The following is a 20358-nucleotide window of genomic DNA, read 5'->3' as shown; positions in this document are numbered from 1 at the left end:
TCTTAGATAACATGGAAGACATGTTTGGGTTAAGTTCCTTAGCTGACATGCACATTATGGCATGCTTATGTTGGTTGACAGCCCAAGTTGCTAAAAAGTGATCCGGTTGCTTATACCATCTGCTGTGTAACATCCAAGACAGGATGCAGGCCCTGTGATGGAGAGTTCAAGAAAAGTGCAACCAAATGTTGCGAAGAACAAATGTGCTTATGATATTCTGTATCAGCTCTATTGGATCTAAGCAGTCCTTCGGGCTCCCTGCGTATTGTATTTTACATGGAGATGCTATCTCGTGGCACGTTCAGGAGGTTTCCTGAACACACAGCAGGGTTCGGGTGGAGTTGGATGTCCTATAGAAGTTCTATAGCATTAAGCCACCCGGGAGAATTTTTCTCATTTAACGGATTTAAGTGCTGTTAACATATCTGAAAAGAATCTTTACTTTATTTGAAGCAACATACTTTTCAGTGGAAACGTACAATCTGGAGGTTGCTGAAATTACAACTCAAACCACACATAATAAAATCATGCCATCATATAATCTTACAAAGTAATGGAATGAGCTTCTATACATCAGTTTAATTTAATTCTTGTTAATTTAAATGATAAACGGTCATGTTGGAGTCTGGAGTTCTTCACATATGTGAGCAATGACGATGTTATGCGTCTGTCTTGGATCTTTGATTTGGGTTAAATATTTGAGCTGCCACAAAAAAAATGGAGGAATGTCGGAAATGTACAGTAATGGGTGTTTATGCTTTTCTTCAGGCGCCAGCTGTCATGTATATAAAACAAAACCGAACATTTAGTTGACAGAAATTCTCTAGTGTATTTCACATGGAGCCTCTTATTCTTGCACTGATGAGGTGCACATCAGCTATATAAGGCTACGATTCAGACTTTTGAAGCCTGCCTATTCTAAAATTGTCATTTAAATTCCTATTCCCTACCTTTGATACTATTGATTATAAAGCTACCAGACAATAGTACTATAGAATGGCATTCTCTGCGGCAAGTGCCATTACAGTGCAAATCTCTACCCATATTTCTCACAAATTATCTTTTCACTTTACCAGCCACATTAATTAAAGAAAACATGTTTTATCTCTAAACCACACGTATTTGTCTTTTTCTACTGTATGACAGTTTGCTCGGGTACTGAAGAACAGAGCGTGGCCCACCTTTAAGCAGGCTAAAGCCAAGGTGTCCCCCCTCCATAGCAGCGACTTTTGCCCTACAAACTGTCATATCAATGTGATGGAGGTGTCCTACCCAAAGACCACCACCTCTCTGGGTAGTGCCTTTGGTGTGCAGCTGGACAACAGGAAGAACACGCTGGAGAAGGGAGGACGCAGTAGTGCTGAGCAGGGTGAGTAAGGAGCACCTGCACAGTGGAATAATGCATATTCATCTGAATCTGCTTTGAAATTTCAGACTTTTTAACTGGTGCTCTTTTTTTCTTTGCATGTTTGTGTTGCCTCAGGTAAGCTTAACCCCATGGTCAATGTCCAGCATACTATCACCACTATGGCCGCACCATCAGGTCATAGCCTGGGCAGGACAGAGGGTCACGGCCTTCGCTTCCTGCTCAGAGAGGAAGACCTGCTCACTCTGGATGCTTACCAAAAACTCCTCTACAAACTCACCATGGTGGTCAAAGAGATGGAGACGCACGGTGCCCATATTCATGAGTGAGTGGCTATAGATGCACACTTACAGCATATACAACATCTGTACCTGAATGTAGAGATCCAAGTGGTTAAATTAATATGAAATAAATTATAAACACACACACACACACACACACACACACACACACACACACACACACACACACACACACACACACACACACACACACAATCATCACGTTTACTTGTTTCTCATATGCACAACCCCCTGCAAACCATTCCCATGTGAGACAGTGTTATGTTTGTGTTATCAGCTGATTCTGATTCCGATGTTTCATTAAATGGCCTTGAGTTTGAAATTTATCTATTTCAACATATTTCCTACAAATTGTAAAACAAAGGGTGAAATTGATATTTTTTTAAACCCTTCAAATCACTTTTTGTTTTATGATGGGAAAAGATACCCTCCTGCTGATTCTATTCCGCTTGATTTTAAATGTCCCTTGAAACCAGATTGCCTCATATAACACGCTGTAACTTTAGCAGACTGCTTGGTCAATGCGCTGCATCTGGCACTTGGCGGGCATACATTTTGGTCATTACTCTAGCACCTGTTTGTGTGTGTGTGTGTGTGTGTGTGTGTGTGTTTGAGTGAGAGAGAGAGAAACAGAAGGCAGGGGAAAAACGGAAACATCAAGTCAGTTTGGTGGTTTTCTCGATTATATGTCTGCACAATTTGGCGCACAAAGGTATGCCCATGCTTCCTGATACGGTATGTGTATGTGTGTTAGATCAGTATTTCCTGGCTGGACTCTCTGTGTTCAGCATGGTCGCTGGGTTCATTGTTTGGAGGCACAAGAGGCTACGGAAAGGAAATGGGAAACACTGCTCCACTTCTACTTCCCCCACCCCCAAACAGGAAATACAATCTCAGTGATGTAAAGGGTGTGTCGCGAGGCCAGGTGCCCTCTGGAAATGCCATTCAACAACAATGGACCACTGACATATGCATGCACAGTATGCAGAAAAACACATGCACACATACACACAAATAAATTGAATTGAAAATTGAATACACACACTTACTGTGTGTAAAACCTATAAAATGAGAAGCCCTTTCTAAATAAGAAAGAAACTTCCAGCTCTTCCAGATTTCCCCTGCAGTAGTTGGTAATTATGGGTGGACAGCTGACTTATGTGTTCTGAATCTCTAGATGATCATTAGATTGATTCAGTCATTAGAAGTCTCCTCCGCCAAGGCGGCAGCATTCGGAGAATGACATTAAAAGTTGGAAAAAGATGGAGCGGAGCTGTCACCTAGCTGTGGTAATAATGAGTTGAGTCCACAGCAGGGCTCTTAATGACCAAGTCTGGACAAATTTTGTCATGCTCCTGTCAGTGCCAATTAGTAGAGTCGTTTTCAGGTGCATTCAAAAGGCCCGAGACACAGCTAATGGGGGGATAATGACCTTTTACCAGCTATCTGTTTAAACATGCAGATGTACACACACATGCACACTTCAGGAGCTTGTTAAGAGTGAGCTGTGAGGGTGGGCATGAGTGTTTCACAGGAGTGGAACTAATATGGGTTGTGTTGCTAGTAGTTGCAGTCTGGAAGCATTGCCTTGACCTCTATACCTCCTCCTAAGCACTTCATTAGGTTAGTTGCAAATTAACCGGTTCATTAACTGGCCTAGGGTCACTACTACTACTACACACCCTACCATTTCCCTCCTAGCTCTCTACATCTCACTGTGTCTTTATCCGGTCTCATTTCCTCTATGATTTGCTTTCTACACACCCACCTGCACACATTGACGCAGACATTTTTCACTGTCTGTGCCTCTTTCTCTTTCTGTGCTGGGTGTGACTAACTTTGACAGCACAACTTTGACTTGATGTCAAATAAAACCATTGCCCCTCCGCAAGTAATTTAGGAAAAGAAAACAACTGGACATTGAAAGATGTTACATAATTTCTTGGCTGATTGTGTCTAGAGGAATCCATTTTGAGGCAGCGACCTGTGAACCTTTGTCTCGGGGGGCCACAGACAAGGGGTCACAGCTGTGTGAGGACGTGCCCCGTGACAGGCTTTATATCAGGACCTCCTCCCATCCTGGATCAAACACCCACTCTCCTCCATTTTAACATATTTATTCTTATTCTTTGCAGATCATTAATAGCGTCCTGAATGGCAGCGGTTCAGAGCTATAGGGTCCTCTGACTTATTTACCTCAGCATGGATCAAAGCATGCAAAGTGGGTTACGGCGCTTCCCTGTGATAGATTAAGAGATCTTTCTGATTGCTTGCGATAAGCAGTAGTGCACTTTGGCCTACTCTTTCGCTTTTTATTTTCTCCACTCTCTCTGTTGAAGCCCCTTCTCTGATCCAGTCATTGTTATTCTCCCTTGCTCCCTCTGATATTTTGCGCCCCAAAGGCCCCAAACTGCGCTCACTTCTTTATGAACCAATAGCCAATCACAGAGCCTGGAGAGCCTCTCCATGGTGATGGAATGCCACTCTGCTTTGGAGGGGCATTGTGGCAGCTCCTGGAGTGGACCATAATGAGGGCATCTCTGTGGCCTAGTCAGCCTTGTGAATGGGTAGAAAAGGGGGTAAATGCAGAGAAAGAGGAATGAGGGGAAAGGAGAGGTGTTTAAAATCATAAAGAGGTATACAAATCTGAGATGCACTTGGGTAGCACGAAGGAAACAGGTTGTTTATTTTACGTAGCTCTGAGTGGAGTGGCCCCTCCGGAATGCCTCCGCTTTGTAATGTCCTCAAGGCCGATGTTATGACATAATGGAAAATGTAAGCGGACAGAAATTAAAATGAGGCTGAAATGTAAACAGGCATGGGGTGTCAGAGTGTATGCGTGTGGAGAGAAAAAAGCCTAGCATTTATTGAAATATGGGTTTAAATGCCAACATGTGTTGCTGCAACTGTGAAAATATCCTGGCCGGCCTCTTCCTGCTCTTCTGATAGCTGTCTGATAGAATACAGGCCAGCTGTGACAGTGACAGGGGATCTGATCTTTGCAGTGGAGTTGGAGCGTGTTGACACAGCTGTACCCTGCTACATGTTTGAATCTATTAATACAACATGGATTCCTGACCATCTGAAGCTGTCGTGCGGAAGCCAAGCACAAACAAGTTGAGGTTTTGTTTGCCGCACTCAGTCAGCTGTTGGAGCCCACACTGGAGCCCACGCAGATGTACAGTAAGCACATACTGTACATACTGTATTTACAGTTCAATATGTCACAGTGCCGCGGCATGTGTAAGAGCTTCCTGTGTAGCGTTCCTGTGTGATCAAAGTAGTTCTTTTTATCCTGCTGTCTCAAATACCATAGCTGTTTTAATTAATACCTCCTCTCTTTCTTTCCACCGTTTTCTCCTTCCTCTATTTTTTCTCTCCATCAGCCTCTTATCCTCCATCACCCACCCTCCTGCGTCAGAGGCGAGGACCCCAGAGAGCTACATATCGGCAGAGAGCGAGGGGGAGAAGGGGGAGCGGAACGGGAAGAAAGTGTGTTTTAACGTGGCAGGGGATGAGCAGGAGGACTCCGGACACGACACAATAAGCAACAGAGACTCATACAGGTAAAAGCTAAGTGAAATGTGGTTACAAAAAGAGTTACATACATGAGTGTTGAAAAATGACAGTAAAAAAGTATATTTTCTGCTCAACATTTATCTCCTTTTTCTTCTCAGTGACTGTAATAGCAACAGAAACTCCATTGCCTCCTTCACCAGTATTTGCAGCAGCCACTGTAGCTCCTATGTTCACAGTGATGAGATGGACTCAGGTACACAAATGCAACACAGTGGACACAAGCATTACTCTCCGCCACATATCATTTGGCATATAGAAATAACATAACTTATTAATTCACTGTATAACATCTATATGGCCATTTGTTATGGCCAATAAGAAAAAACGTATCCATCTGAGTGTCATAATCCATAACCCCAATCATCCACAATGTTGCAAAATAGTCCCATAACTGACAGGCCATGATTACAATCTTACTGCATGATTACACCTTCTGGAAGATGTGAACAAAAAAGCCTGAAATTGAATCTAATTGGATATGACAGGTCGTTTGGCCACACATCTCAGCTGGATTTGTCATTAACATCTCACACAGCTGTGTATCCTGTCAAACATCCTTCCCCTCTGTCTCTTAGATGTCTCTGTCTCACAGCCATACACACACATTGCAGTTATACAGTATGTGATCTCAGATCACTCGCCTTTTTCTTTATCCTAAAAGCAGAGAACATGTACATTTAAAAGAAAGGCAATAAACAGACATAATACATTACATTAGTGGAATAATGCTGACAAGTTGTTACCACACCTCTGCAGGAGATGAGATGCCCTCCAGTGTGTGGCTGTCCCATGATAAGCAGAAGAAACTTCACAGCTTTCTGGAGCATCTATTTAGCCAGGTGGGTCAGCTAAACATCTGTGCAGATGTGATCGATGAGTTATTCGTGGAAAACCTAAACTAACTTTCTTACTATTTGCAGTTCTCGTCCCCGAACTTTCGTTAAATCCAGATATCCCAGATAGACAATCTTTTAAAGTGCCCATATTATGAAAAAATCACTTCTGGGATTATTTTGTGTCTCTGGTGCTTCCACACACATACAAACTTTGAAAAAAAATCCATCCATGCTGTTTAGAGTGAGATACAGTTTCTGAATGTGTCCTGCCTTCAGTCTCTGGGTGAGCTGTTCAAAATCGGCACGGCTTGTGACGTCACAAGCCGAAACGAGCAGGCTAACCGCAACCATTAGCTCGTAGCGTTAGCATGCTAACGCTAATGCTAGCATGCTAACGCTAGCATGCTACCTCGTTCTCAATAGCAAAGCACTGCTACAACACACACAAGTTCACCATAATCTACAAAAGAACTACTTATATGTGCGCCCTCATTTAGAAGTCTCCCAGCTAATCCTGCCTTGTAACTGACCAAAGTTGTAGAAACAGCCTTTCTTTCACTGTCTATGGAGCTAGCTAGCTGACATGATCTACATCTGAGCTACTGCACATGTGCAAGTGCAATCAAAGATAGTACAGAAGAAGAAAAGAGGTCTCACTCTGTAGCTAAAACAGAGACCAGGTGAAAAGAGGATCTGCAGCAGTGAGAGAGAGCGGTGCAGTACAACAAAAATATGGTGTTTTTTGAAAATTAAACCATGTAAACCTATTCTGGTACAACCTTAAAATACAATTATGAACCTGAAAATGAGCATAATATGGCTGCTTTAAATCTTATTATAGTTTATTAATCCTCTAAGGAATACATTTACCCTTTTTTGTTCAAGTATCATGTTGTCTAATTACATTGTGTAATAGATTGGAAATTGCAGTCTTTTAAACCCAAAACAATTGTGCAACTTCATGTTTTTAAGGGGAAAGTATTTACTTAGACTTTTGTGTATGGAGAATAGGAATTGCATTTTAATTTTTGAATCGTGCTCAGGAAGTGAACATCGTGACAGCCTTAAGTTGACCTATATTTGATATTTGATTCTGCATTCACCATCCATGAGAAGTTTTATGAGGATGTCTCCATCGGCAGTGGAAAAGCAGAAAAAACTATGCTTTGCTGTCTCTGCACTTTTGGGCTACTTCCTGTCATTTGTTTTATTGTAGTGCAGTTTCCCCAGCTTTGTTTACATACTGCATAGCAAATTGTATTGACTGGGGCTTTATGGCATTGTGTGTGTGTGTGTGTGTGTGTGTGTGTGTGTGTGTGTGTGTGTGTGTTACAGAGAGAGTGAGAGATGCAGGTGTTGGTTATGTTTGGGCAGCAGTTTTTGCTTCCCTGCACATACTTTTAAACTTGGCTTAGAGGGAAACTGTATTATGTAAGTGCACCAGCTTGACCTTTGTGCTTTCTTCAGGTGGACTCAATCACCAGCATGCTGAGAGGAGCAGTGGTGGCTCGGGCGTTTGAGCAGACCAAGTGCTTCACACCTGGAAGAGGATTACATGGTAAAGCACCAGGGACTGTGATGTACTCCTGGCTCTGAAACACTGATCTCTGAGCATATTTTACCACATCTCGTTACACAGTAGTCAGACCATTTGAGCAAGAAATGTAAAAGTTAGTATGTCTGTTTTGTTTTCCTCACAAAATACTAAATACACTTTCTGCTGCAGCAGTATATGTGGGTTTTTTACGGTGTAACTGTGCTTCCTGGGCCTTGCTGGGCTGCACAGTGGACCTGAGAAAAGATAGATAATATTGGAGAAACTCCCAACCAGCACCAATACTGAGAGAAAACAGAGCACACGCTGAAAAAGTCGCAGCCGCCTGCGCATAGGGGCTGCAACTTCCTGTGTGTGTGTGTGTGTGTGTGTGTGTGCGCGTGCGTGCGTGTATGTGTGCACACAGATGTGATGACATGAGGAAAGTATTGTAGGTGGATTCCCATCCATTTTCTCCTCTATTCAGTCCTCCCTCCCTTTTTTTCACTTCTTTTACCCTTCAGCTATCCCAGTGCCCTTCACTCTGAATCACTTTATAGTGTTGAAACAGCACCACTTAGTTGCATACTCATCTCCACTTCATGGTTATTGTGGTGCTACTTACCAGTCAATGGAAAATGTGACCCCATAACAGCTCTTGTGCTTGTGTGTTATCTGATCATTTGTTCTTACTGTGTGTTTATTTGCCACCTAACCTCATCTTGGCCTTGGTGATTAACCACCGCTGTCCATTGTTAAATTTTATCTCTCACAGGAAAAATGTAGGAAATGTTACTGGAAGGGGCTAAATTTGTCCTTATCATTTCCCACTGCAAATATAAACTAGCTTACGGTGCCCTTTCATGATCTGTGAACTCTGTTCAGATGACTCAGCCCTTTTTTGAGGATAAGATAGAAAAAAACTTTGCTCAAAAGCAACAATTGTTTTCTTTCTTTTTGTAAGTGGTTTAGGCATTGTTCCCAGATTTTGCAAAAATGATAACTCTGTTTTGTATCCTGGTGGTCTGTATTGTACTATGTAAGGCTTTAATAATCTCTGATATAAAAAGTTATACTTATTTATGTCCTTGAAAGTGACTTTAATGGAGTGTGATAAGCACTAAAAGCAGAAGAGCAGATTACTCACTTATTCTGTATGTTGCCATAAGTGAAGCTTCCAAACACTGCGACCCAAATCACACACACACACAGATATGCTTGAACTGAAAATACGTCTGCTTGTGTTTTGTGTGTGTTTATGTGTGTGCATAGATTCCCTGAGGGACGTGAAGGCCTTGATCAGAGCTAATCCATCTCCACTTCAGTAATGTGTGTGGTTGATAACAGAGCAAATAGGATTATCTAACAAGTGGAGCATTCCTACAGCTGATCTCTCACTCTCTCCGTCTCCCTCAGACATGCACGCACACACAGACACACACACACACACTCCAAACCCCTTTGAAGCCTTCTGTTTTACCGGGCCACCATTCTAACACAGATCTTTTCTTTCGTCTCCAAAGTAAACTTTATTACAAGCCTTTCTGTCTAGTTTCAAGAGGGGTTACATCAAATTGACAAATTGGCTTTTAGACTGCAAAGACAAGGAAGATTAGACTGTGGGCGGTCTAAAACTGGTGGTCTGTGGGATACAGCAATAAAGTAGGAGGATTTTTGCTGGGTTCTGGGTCTGTCTGACCTATAATCATTTCATTCAGAGAGATGGAGAGAATGAGACTTACGTGAAGAGGAACAGAGGATGGAAAGTAAAAGATGGATAGAGATGGTTTGAGAAGAAGTGAAAAAAGAATAGCAAAGGACAGAAAGATGCAGAGTGTAATAGTTAATGTTGGAATCTGTCCTCTTTTTTGATGATCCTTTTTGCTGAAATATTTTGTCAAATGAATAATCAATCTACTAAATAAGTTAAGTGTGTTGTACTTCTAAGAGTTTGATGTGCTATAACTGCTTTAGCAAAGTAACAGAAATTGTATGATGCCAATAAACATCTGTGAATAGAGCTGACTCTAGAGAGTCAGGGTAGAAAGAGAGCTGGAAAAGGGAGAGAAAAGAAGAGATAAGCATTGTATTTTGAAGATGAAGGTAGTTAAGCAAGATTCATCAGAGGAGGAAAGAAATAAGATATTTCTCTCTTTCCTCACTATTTAAAAATGCAAGAGATGGACAAAAGGTAGTTTGTCATATAAATCCATTTCCTTCCTATGCAAATTGTGCCTTACAGTTGACACACATAAGCCTCCACTAGGCCTATGCTAATTCTCTGCCTGTGTGTGTGTATGTGTTGGTGTGTTTCTGTCAGAGTTCCAGCAGGAGATGGAGCCCAAGGTGAACTGCACCAAAAAGCTGCGTCTCCATGTCAAGCAGGATCCCTGGAACCTTCCCAGCAGCATTCAGACCCTCACACAAACCATCGCTAAATATGTTGAGGGTGAGCATCTATCTGACCTGTTCCAAACATGAATAACACACACTCACAAACACACACACACACACACACACACACACACACACACACACACACACACACACACACACACACACACACACACACCACTGTTCTTACAATGTTTGGGGCCTGAGGTTTGTGTGCACACACAGCCACTTATAGACTTTATCATGAAAAAGAATGCCAGCCCTTAGAGGTAATGTACATTAAATTGGCCAGTTCTCCAGTGTGCCTCATCATATTTATTGGAGGCAATAATAGCCCCTGTTACAGTTGTGTGGGTACAGGCAGTCCCAGAACGCTAACTGCTCTCTAAAACCATCCTGGGGTACATAAATTGAGGCTACATAGTTAGAGCTAAAAACTAGCAAGTTAAACAATCAAAAGAGCCGCACTCCCTTGATATTTTTATTTATTCTCTAGATAGGCAGTTCAGCGTCATTTATTCCCAATAGGAGTGTGTGATTTTGTTTTTGTTAGCACACAGATTGAACACACACACAGACACATACAGACACACCACGGGCAAACACTCTGAACTGCAAACAGCCCAGACCCAAGTCCCAGTCACATGACACTCCTGGGAAAGGTGAGTTTGCAGTCACAGCTGAGAGAGTACAAATAAGCAGAGTTAATATTAATGTGCTTGGCCTGTGTACACCACTTTTTTTTCCCATCTCTCCCCATGATAGCTTTTTTATGCAGTGCAGCGTACTGCCAGGCTTCCCGTGGCTCTGATATGACTATAAACAAAGGCAGATTTATTTTACTATCTTTGCCTGTGGCTGGTTTTTATGATGCTGTGTAATTTCCCCCCTTATATGTGAAGATAAAAAGCTGTGGAGCTGGGATGGAGCAAACGAGTTATACAGCATGGGCCTGTTCATGACTTTAAGGGGTTAAGTTTATAGTATAGGTCATTGCAGTCGAGGAGAAAGGCTCTTTGGGAGTTAATGTAAGATTGTTCACTACCTCACTGGATTGCTTTGATTTGTTTTCTTTCAGAGGTGAAGACACGGCTGCTGTTGGTCTTACTACAGTATACAGGTTTGTCTCACTCTCTTGCAGTAGAACAGAAATACAGAATACAGCACTGGCTGAAACCTTAAATGTTAATGCATTTTGCACAAAAAATAAATAAACTCAATAAACTAAAAAGACATAGCATCCTTTATTATCTTCTGTCCATGTTCTTTAAAAAAATAAAAAAAATAAAATCGTAGCACCGAAAAACAAAAGACTTCCACAGCACCAATAGATGCTATGATTGAAAATCCACATTAATCCTTGCACTGGCATGAGGCTAACAGCACTGCTAAACTCAGATACTAACTCCTTGAGAGAAACTGTGCTGATGAAATGAGGTGTTATGTCCCTTTACAGGAACTATGAATTATTAAGTAGTAAATGAAAAAAGGTACATTTATTTTTCTGAGGTTGTGGTGGGTTTGGTTAATAGTGTCAAAGAGTTTGCAGGCACGCCTTGTGAAACATTCATTTCTTAGGGGTTCATGAAGTAATTTTGCTAAACTTTCTCAGGGTTTTTTTTTTTCTCATGGGATCAAGTACTCTCCACTCTGGCACACCTGTCGTTTACTCTCTTTTTTTATTTATTTATTTATTTAGTTTTTTTTTTTTTTTACAATATTTTAATATTCAATACCCAACAGATTTTTTTTTAAAGCAGCCAAGACTTTTTGTCCTCTTCCTGAAAGTTTTCCACAGCAGAGTCTGACCTTAAAAAGTCTGTTTAGTTATCATAGCAAACTCATGCCGCTTATTTCTATTACTGCTTTTCTTTGAACTTTTTACCTCACCACTTTTTAGTTTTTAATCTTCACTTACTAAGTTTTTTACTTCTTTCTTTTATCTCTACTATTCCTCTCACTTTCTTTTACTGTTTGTCTTTCCTCTCAGCCTCACCTCCTCTTTGTTTCCCCTCTAGACTCGGAGATCCAGTTGCGTCGAGATATGGTCTTCTGTCAGTCTCTAGTTGCAGCTGTGTGTGCCTTCTCAGAGCACCTACTGGCTGTTCTCAACCAGGTATATTATACATATGTCTTGTTTGGAATTGGAAATTGAAAACATACATACATATATATATATATATATATATATATATATATATATATATATAGGAACTATGAAGTTTGTAAGAAATACAGTAAATTGCGTCATCCTACATAATAGCAAAACATTTTTGTTTGATTCTTTGTCTCCGCTCGCTACCTAACTTTTTTGTGTCCACTCTCAGTTCCACAATGTAGGCAGGGAGTCAGACCAGGACAGCTCGGACCCCCAGGACCTTCAGGAGGCACAGGAAGCCAGCCGCCGTTGGCTGGAGCAGATCGCCAGCGCTGGGCTCCTCTTCCACTTCCAGTCTCTCCTCTCCCCCAATCTGGTGAGCTCCAGACCAGCCTCAGACCTTAGTTCATCTACTTTAACAGATACTCTAAAATCAATCCCGTAGTTCTTCATGGGCAAAAATAAATGGCCACTTTCATATATGCATGTATGCATGTATTTGCATCATACATGCAGTGATTTGGGCTTTATTTTACACTAATCTTCTTTTACTTGTGCACCATTCAATATGCTCACATTTGATATAAAACTAGAACACATACAGCATAGCAAATGATAACAATCATATACAGTATCAAATAATATGAATCACTGGGTTACAAAAACTTGCAGGAATTGCATAATTCATGTCTTGCAACTTTTCAATATTCACCATGTTTGGTCAGCTGTGTGTGTGATGGTGAGCTATAGCTAAGCACATCAAATGGGATCTACCATTTTTAAGATCATCAATCAAGATACCACTACCAGGCTGCATGGCTGACACTAAAATGATCACTAAAATGTGCTGAGTTTAATTCCCAGTCTGCCCGCAGTGACTGTGTAGGGATGTGGTCTGAATCGTTGAGGTGTGCCGCTGATCCTGCAGAGCCAGATCCCACAACCAACCTCCCTCATAGTCACTCGAATAACAGACAGCTTCACCGTCATCTGGATAGTTGCTGTTTAAGCTGGAACTGTGTCTCGGGATATTGTGGAAATATCCAAAACGGCCAACAACCAAAAACACACAAAAGGTTGCTCTGTTAAAATTCAACCAGAGGTTTCATAAAGGCAAACATACTGAACAGCCTAAATAATTTAAGATTGCTTAGAACTTATATCGGTCATTCACACTGGGTAGATACTGAGATGACTTAACCTAGTGATTCTCAAAGTTGGACCCAGGGACCCACATGGGGTCTGTTGCACTCTGCCAGGGAGGTCCATGAAAAGTTTTTGGATTCATTCATTTAAATGATCATGATATAATTTTTTCTTTTGTTTTTTTACAGAAGGATTCATAGTTTAACAAATAATATTAAAATTTTTAAATCCAATCAAACAAATCTATAACTCTTAGAATCTGCAAACATGTTTAATAGGCTACACGTCTAATATCTTTCTAATACTCTTGTGTTGTTCTTTCACATAACAAATATGATAGAAGTGTAAAAAACAGGCTACGTCAAATTATTCCAAGGAACCTACACAAGGGGGTCCCCTGTATATTCTCTATCTTGTAATGGGTCCTTGGCAGAAAAAAGACCTACAGTAAAAAAGCTGTTCTGGTTTACTGTCACCCTAGTCTCGCTTTGCCAGACCATCCTCCACACGCTGCGGAGCGGAGGAGGGTCTGGCTAATCCACAGAGCATTCCGGGATGGGAGAAAAACGTGCTCTGGTTTATTGGCATTTCTTTAAACAAATCACAATCGTCATGGGCGGCGCTAAGCTCCACATGGAGCCGCTGCAAAATAGCCTCGGGAAGGAACTTGTTTTGGTGGACGTGTACGTTCAAAAGTTCTTTTAGTCATGCGAGAGAAAACTCAGATTGGACAGATGGTCTAGCTAGCTGTCTGGATTTACCCTGCAGAGATCTGAGGAGCAGTTAACCATTTTTCATCAACAATCCACCGGAGTTTAAAATTCCAACATAAAGAAAGCAGAAGGAAACGGACATCGGTGAAAAGACAGGCGGAATTTCCTGCGGCACCGGAGCAATCCCGGAAGTGGAACGTCGAGGATAGAGACTACTGTCACCCACATTCTGAACCCCTGCACATGGATTTAAACATGCAAAACATTTTAAATAAATAATTAAATGCAAAAAACAATCTGTCAATTTTGGAAAGGTTTTGCCACCCAAATGTTCATCTGTATTGTAAAACCGTCTTGAAATAGCCTTAATGTTAAGCACTGTATATTCACAAGCGTAAATAATCTTTCATCTTATTTTGGAAGGAAAAAAACCTTAAAACATTCCCAGGCTCAAGTAGTATTTGGGCCTTGGTGTCAGGCTACTCTATTCTCCCGCATGGATTTAAGTTGGTGCAGTGAAAAGACCATCTAGAGAGGAGTTCATTATGAGCAGCCAGCTATTGTAGATTGCTAAAATTGAGCACCGTGACTTCACTGAGATCCATATTAACCTTTCCTTCCCAGATTTAAAAAAGAAAAGAAAAAAGTTGTCTCTAACCAAGTTCGGAGAAACTGAAACTCAAGTTTGAGTAGGTAATATATTCAATTATTTTAGTGGTTATTTCGTCAGTGTTTCTTTTCTGCACTTTGCATCATCAACCACATAGAAAAAAATATTTTTATTGGGATGAGGTATTTAATTTCTATTTCTGTCGTCTTTCTCTTGGAATTAGAAACACAGGAAGTGCTATTAAAATGTATTTTGGATGACCGTTCATTTAGGTTAGACAGACGTGTGGCTTACGTCAGATCTCCAAAATATTTGTTAACGCTTTTCTCCCTTCCTCCTGCACTGTGGTCTCTCTCTTTCTCTGTCTCTCTCTTTTCCTTTATTTCTCAAGACATTTCCCTTTCAAGTGTCCCTATGGAACTGAACAGGGTCTCAGTAGCTGCAGGTGATTCCAGTAAAATCTCAATGCGCTCCTTTTTAGGGCACCGCATGAAAGGCAGCATGAGACGAACTGGGGATGCTGGTGCTGGTTTTTGTGTATACTTTGTGTGTGTGTGTGTGTGTGTGTGTGTGTGTGTGTGTCGGGGGAAGTGTATTTATGTGACATGCTTTGGGATAAACTTGCCCACACACGGCAGGCGTCACTTGGCAGGGCAACGAGTACCCCTCTGTCACATGTTGGGCCATATCAAATGTGTCTTTAGAAAAAGGACCTAATCCTCTTTCATCACTGCTCTGTTTATCCCTCTGCATGTGGTGGATGAAGAGAAGCGGAAAGAAAGAGAGAGGAAATGGGGGGAGAGGGGGATGACATAGGAGTCCAGAGGGTCACAATCCGAAATATTCGAGCCACTATCGCTGTGGCCACGAGCAGATGTGCTTATTTGTGTGTGAGGATGCTAAGTGCATGCTGAAAAGGAAAACATGCACACACATTCAGAGATATAAACAAACAAGCTAAAGCAAACATAAAAACAGACAAAGACAGACATAAGCATACACACACTGTTATGTATGCAGAAGCGTGCATCTCAGCACACAGTTAGAAAAATGGCAAAGTTTCTTGTACTTCTTGTATCTTTGCCTTTTTCTCTTGGGAAAGAAAGCACATATACACTCACAGAGGTGAAAGTAACTTGAATATTTCCATGTTGTGTTACTTAATACTTATATACATTAGTTACTAGACTCTTTACAGGTTTAGATTTTACATACAAACCCATGTAAAGCGCTTAAACAGTATAAGTAGCTAAAATTGGATCCACCTTGAGCTCCTACAAAATGAAAATGCTGAAAACATATTAATGCAATAGCAATAAACCTTATAGAATTATGTATAATATCTCACTGTGAATGGGGCCTTTCTTCATCTCGGTTACAGCTAATATAGCTACAAGCCGCTCAAGCAGAGATGAGGAGCGGGCTACAGCCGTCTGGTACATCACACCTCCAGATATTTTTCATTTTCAAATTTGTAGTGTTCAGCCCCAACTGACGCTGACTCACTTGACATCACTTGAGACAGTTTATCAGACTTTGCGCAGCTCCTTCTAGAGCCACAAACGGCTTTGTATGATTTTTTTCACAAATGCAGTAGTACTCCCCAAGACCCGTAAGCAGACTTTGATTTGTAGAATTGGTGGAGTTATAAGTCATCTGTGTGTAGCTACTTTTACTAACAAAATTATCTAATACTTCCTTCACCACTACACTCTTACAAGTATGCTATCTTTCTCTCTTCAGACTGATGAGCAGGCCATGTTGGAGGACACTCAGGTGGCCCTCATTGACCTGGAGAAGGTCTCATTCTACTTCCAGCAGTTTGAAGGGGAGCCGCTGGTCGCCAGTATGTACACTGAGGCTTGGAGCTCACATTTAACTTACATTTGTTGCTTTTTTGAAAAATTGCTACTACTACATTTGATGCAAAACAAGATTGAGCTATAAATAGTTCCTCCTCTCCTCTCCTCCCCTCTCCTCTGGCAGACATGCCCATATCATACCAGGTGGAGGGCACCCGTCAGGCCTTGAAAGTTTGCTTTCACCTTGAGAGTTTCTACTTCTCCCAGCTGCCTCACAGGCTGAAAAACGGAGGAGGCATCAAAATCTACCCTGTGCTCTTCACACAAGGTATAGTGAGCCCGGTTCGGGAACTTTAAGTCAGCAAGTAGTGCAGAGATGAAAGCCGCTTTATAGATGATTGAAAACACTGGCAGGTAGATTCACAGTACATGCAGTGGCTCTATTACTTTGTTTTCACTCTTTCGTTTTATCTCTCTCTAGCACTGGAGAGTATGGAGGGTTACTACTACAGAGACAATGTGTCAGTGGAGGAATACCAGGCCCAAATCAATGCTGCCTCATTGGATAAGGTCAAACAGTACTATAAGAGACTGAGGTACGTTATATACAAAACATATACACAAAGTATTACTTTGACGCTACATCTCTGTGTGATCTTGCAAGTTTCTAGATCTAATATAAATCAAGACAACCTCCCATTCAGTCGGGCTTGACTCACAGCGCCCAGCAGGGCCTCAAGGTGATTGGCTGAGAGAAACACAGCAGGTGTGTTTTATGATTGGTTGCGAAACACACACAGCAGGGGCTACAGTGATTGGATGAAAGTGCCCAGCGTGTCACCTGCACTGATATAGTGCTTCTGTACAGCTGCTGCACTCAGTTACCTCACACCCCATTGGTTTGCTGCACACCCGAGACTCTCTGTGATTGGCCATGCGTGGATAATTTAATGAGGTGGAAACAGAAACAGACACTTCTGGGAGTTGAAAATAAGGGCCTGGCTTTTTTTAATCTCCTGAATGTATGAGTCAGAGTCCGACCTTTACAGTCAGCTGTATGGATATCAATGCAGTTTCATATTAGATGCTACCTATTTTATTTCAGTGACTGAAAATCACATTTAAACCAGCTGTGTATGAAATGATGTGAGTGCCTGTGAATGCACAAGACACATTAAGAAAATCATAAAGACTGTGTAATTAAGACAGAAGATGTGGCTTTTGCAAAATGTCCTATGTTGGTGTGAGTGCAGATAGATCTGTAGTAACACACTTACACCTGATCCTCTTGAAGTCTTTTAATTGGACACATTACAGATACTTTAATGTCAAGGTTAAACAATATAGACTGATACCATTTTGCTTAATAATCATACTCTTGGAAAGCTGTTTGAAGCTGCCTGATTGAATACCTAAGAGGGCAACTGTACGATGCGTCGGCTTCAATTAAACATCTGCTGCTGATTGTGTGGATAATTAAACAGAGCAGAGCTCATAGCAAAACTCCATCTTATTATTTAGGGACAATCTGCTCTGGGGGACTGAATGATTTACAGCTTCAGCAGTCACGTGTCACATCAGTGCCGATCCTTCACAACAAGACATTCATTTACTGTGATTGCTTTCCGCTGACAATTTTTCATTTAATCGTAGTGTTTACTTGACGAGTAAAAAGAACTTTAAGCGTTAATTTCTGTGATTGTCAGATTTCCCAAAGCGCAGTTGTGGATACCAAATTTTTCTGGGTCATTTAACCTTTTTCGTGCATCAGGCCTTCTATCTCTTTGTGTAATGATATTGTCTGACAGATCTTCTGGGACTCTACAACCGTTTAATAGAGGAGTATTGGCATTTTGTGGTATTTCTTTAATTTTATTGAGTCGTTGTTTGCAGACTGCAGTTAATTACTTCACGATCAGTCTATAAAATGTCACTATTCTAGTTAAAATACCACAAGGAGAGCTATATTATGTGCACAAATGTGCCTGCAGCGCCTTTTAACATTAATTTAGCTTCATGTACATGTGGTTTAATGATTCAAACCGTACAAGCAGGACCTTACTTGAATTCAGCCATGTGATTCCGAATAGCCTGTGTTTTTGTATGTTTGCACGTGTACTGTACATTTCAGTTTGACCTGTACAGAAAGAGCCTAATTGAATCGACAGCAGAGGCTCCAGCAGTAACACGGAGCAGATGTGGGTCTGACAGGCAAGTGAGGCTGGTGATGTGGGGAAACGTTAGGGGTGCTGGGTAGTGATGTGGATAAGCTGTGTGCTTCAAAACCCCAACTGGAGTGAAGCTGGTAGACACTGTACTCAAATACTCACTCTCCTTTCCAGCAAAACCTGCCAGAAATCCAGTTTCCTGGTCTCCTACTTTGTATACTGTTGTACAGTGGCTGAATCAGTTGGTGTTGAGTTGACATATGTGCAGTAGCTAAAGAACGATTCTTCATGCAAGTAAAAGTCATTTTTTTCCAAGTAAAGCAAATGAATGAATTAATTATCAGAATACTTGCTGATGAATTTTTGTTGATTCACCGAGCTGTAGGATTTTCCACATCACTCTCCAAGTAGTACTTTAAATTCAAAATGGTTGCTGAGTCATTCATGTGCACATGGAATAATACAGTGAACACTAGCAAAACTTTAGCAGGCGACTTGCACCAGAAACACGTTCCTCGCTCCCACCCAGTAGTATTTCCTTGTATTAATCGTAGTAAAGTAAATATTCCCAGCTGGTTTTCACCAGTCAGTGAATACATTGTCTCTCTCTATTTAATGTTACCAGAAGTTTTCTTTCGCCGGCTGCCATGTGTCTTTCGGCTGACCACAGACCAGTCTGTGATGTCACTCCTCTCTCCATTACAGCGTTACAACCTCAGGCACCTCGTTATCCTTGGAGCCCGGCCACAGCAGTGTTGGGTTAAACCCACACTGTGGGCCGGAGCCAGAGGCTGACTGACAGAAACAGCACATGCTATGCTGAACTGAATTTACTGCAGGGCCGCGATTCTTGCATGTTTTCATGCTGTCAAACACTCTCCCGTTACACCTCAGATCCCCATATGCATTTGGGAACGATAAGATATTGTTGTTTAAGAGCCAACATTTCATTTTCTAACTATTAACATTCCATGTGGAAAAAAGTGCTAGTGATGACGATGAAAGAATTAGTATTTTTGCTTACAAATGCTCGTATTGTTATAATTTATATTTACTTAAACAGCTGCTCGTTATGATGTGGAACACTCAAGATTTTTTTTTTTTTTTTTTTTAAAGTGCCCATATTATGAAAAAATCATTTTTTCTGGGATTTGGGGTGTTATGTTGTGTCTCTGGTGCTTCCACACTCATACAAACTTTGAAAAAAATCCACCCATGCTGTTTAGAGTGAGATACAGTTTCTGAATGTGTCCTGCCTTCAGTCTCTGGGTGAGCTGTTCAAAATCGGTACGGCTTGTGACGTCACAAGCCGAAACGATAGCATGCTAATGCTACGGCTAACGCTAGCATGCTAACGCTAGCATGCTACCTCTTTCTCAATAGCAAAGCACTGCTACAACACACACAAGTTCACCATAATCTACAAAAGAACTACTTACATGTGCGCCCTCATTTTGAAGTCTCCCAGCTAATCCTGCCTTGTAACTGACCAAAGTTGTAGAAACAGCCTTTCTTTTACTGTCTATGGAGCTAGCTAGCTGACATGATCTACATCTGAGCTACTTACTGGGCATGTGCAGTGCAATCAAAGATAGTACAGAAGAAGAAGAAGAAAAGAGGTCTCACTCTGTAGCTAAAACAGAGACCAGGTGAAAAGAGGATCTGCAGCAGTGAGAGAGAGCACTGCAGTACAACACAAATATGGTGTTTTTTGAAAATTAAACCATGTAAACCTATTCTGGTACAACCTTAAAATACAATTATGAACCTGAAAAGTGGCCATATTATGCTCATTTTCAAGTTCATAATT

The 20358-nt window shown here is 41.3% G+C and overlaps 1 protein-coding gene across 3 annotated transcripts in view; it reads left to right on the top strand.

Annotated features, from left to right (window-relative positions):
* The window catches only part of prex2 (phosphatidylinositol-3,4,5-trisphosphate-dependent Rac exchange factor 2), a 95353-nt gene that overhangs the window by 52747 nt on the left and 22248 nt on the right, over positions 1-20358 (top strand). For 2 of the 3 annotated variants that reach the window (XM_031281940.2, XM_036000461.1), the window contains exons 24-36: positions 1147-1369; positions 1484-1691; positions 5055-5234; positions 5346-5440; positions 6004-6086; positions 7551-7641; positions 9938-10066; positions 11090-11131; positions 12030-12127; positions 12339-12485; positions 16322-16424; positions 16565-16708; positions 16862-16976. In XM_031281940.2, the coding sequence (XP_031137800.1) occupies positions 1147-1369; positions 1484-1691; positions 5055-5234; positions 5346-5440; positions 6004-6086; positions 7551-7641; positions 9938-10066; positions 11090-11131; positions 12030-12127; positions 12339-12485; positions 16322-16424; positions 16565-16708; positions 16862-16976 (1658 nt within the window). Of the gene's footprint in view, positions 1-1146; positions 1370-1483; positions 1692-5054; positions 5235-5345; positions 5441-6003; positions 6087-7550; positions 7642-8889; positions 9905-9937; positions 10067-11089; positions 11132-12029; positions 12128-12338; positions 12486-16321; positions 16425-16564; positions 16709-16861; positions 16977-20358 lie in introns of those variants that run through there. The other variant, XM_031281943.2, reaches the window with a different exon arrangement.

Source organism: Sander lucioperca, chromosome 1 (assembly GCF_008315115.2).
Source record: "Sander lucioperca isolate FBNREF2018 chromosome 1, SLUC_FBN_1.2, whole genome shotgun sequence".
NCBI lineage: Eukaryota > Metazoa > Chordata > Actinopteri > Perciformes > Percidae > Sander > Sander lucioperca.
This window is presented reverse-complemented; position numbering and strand designations above follow the sequence as displayed.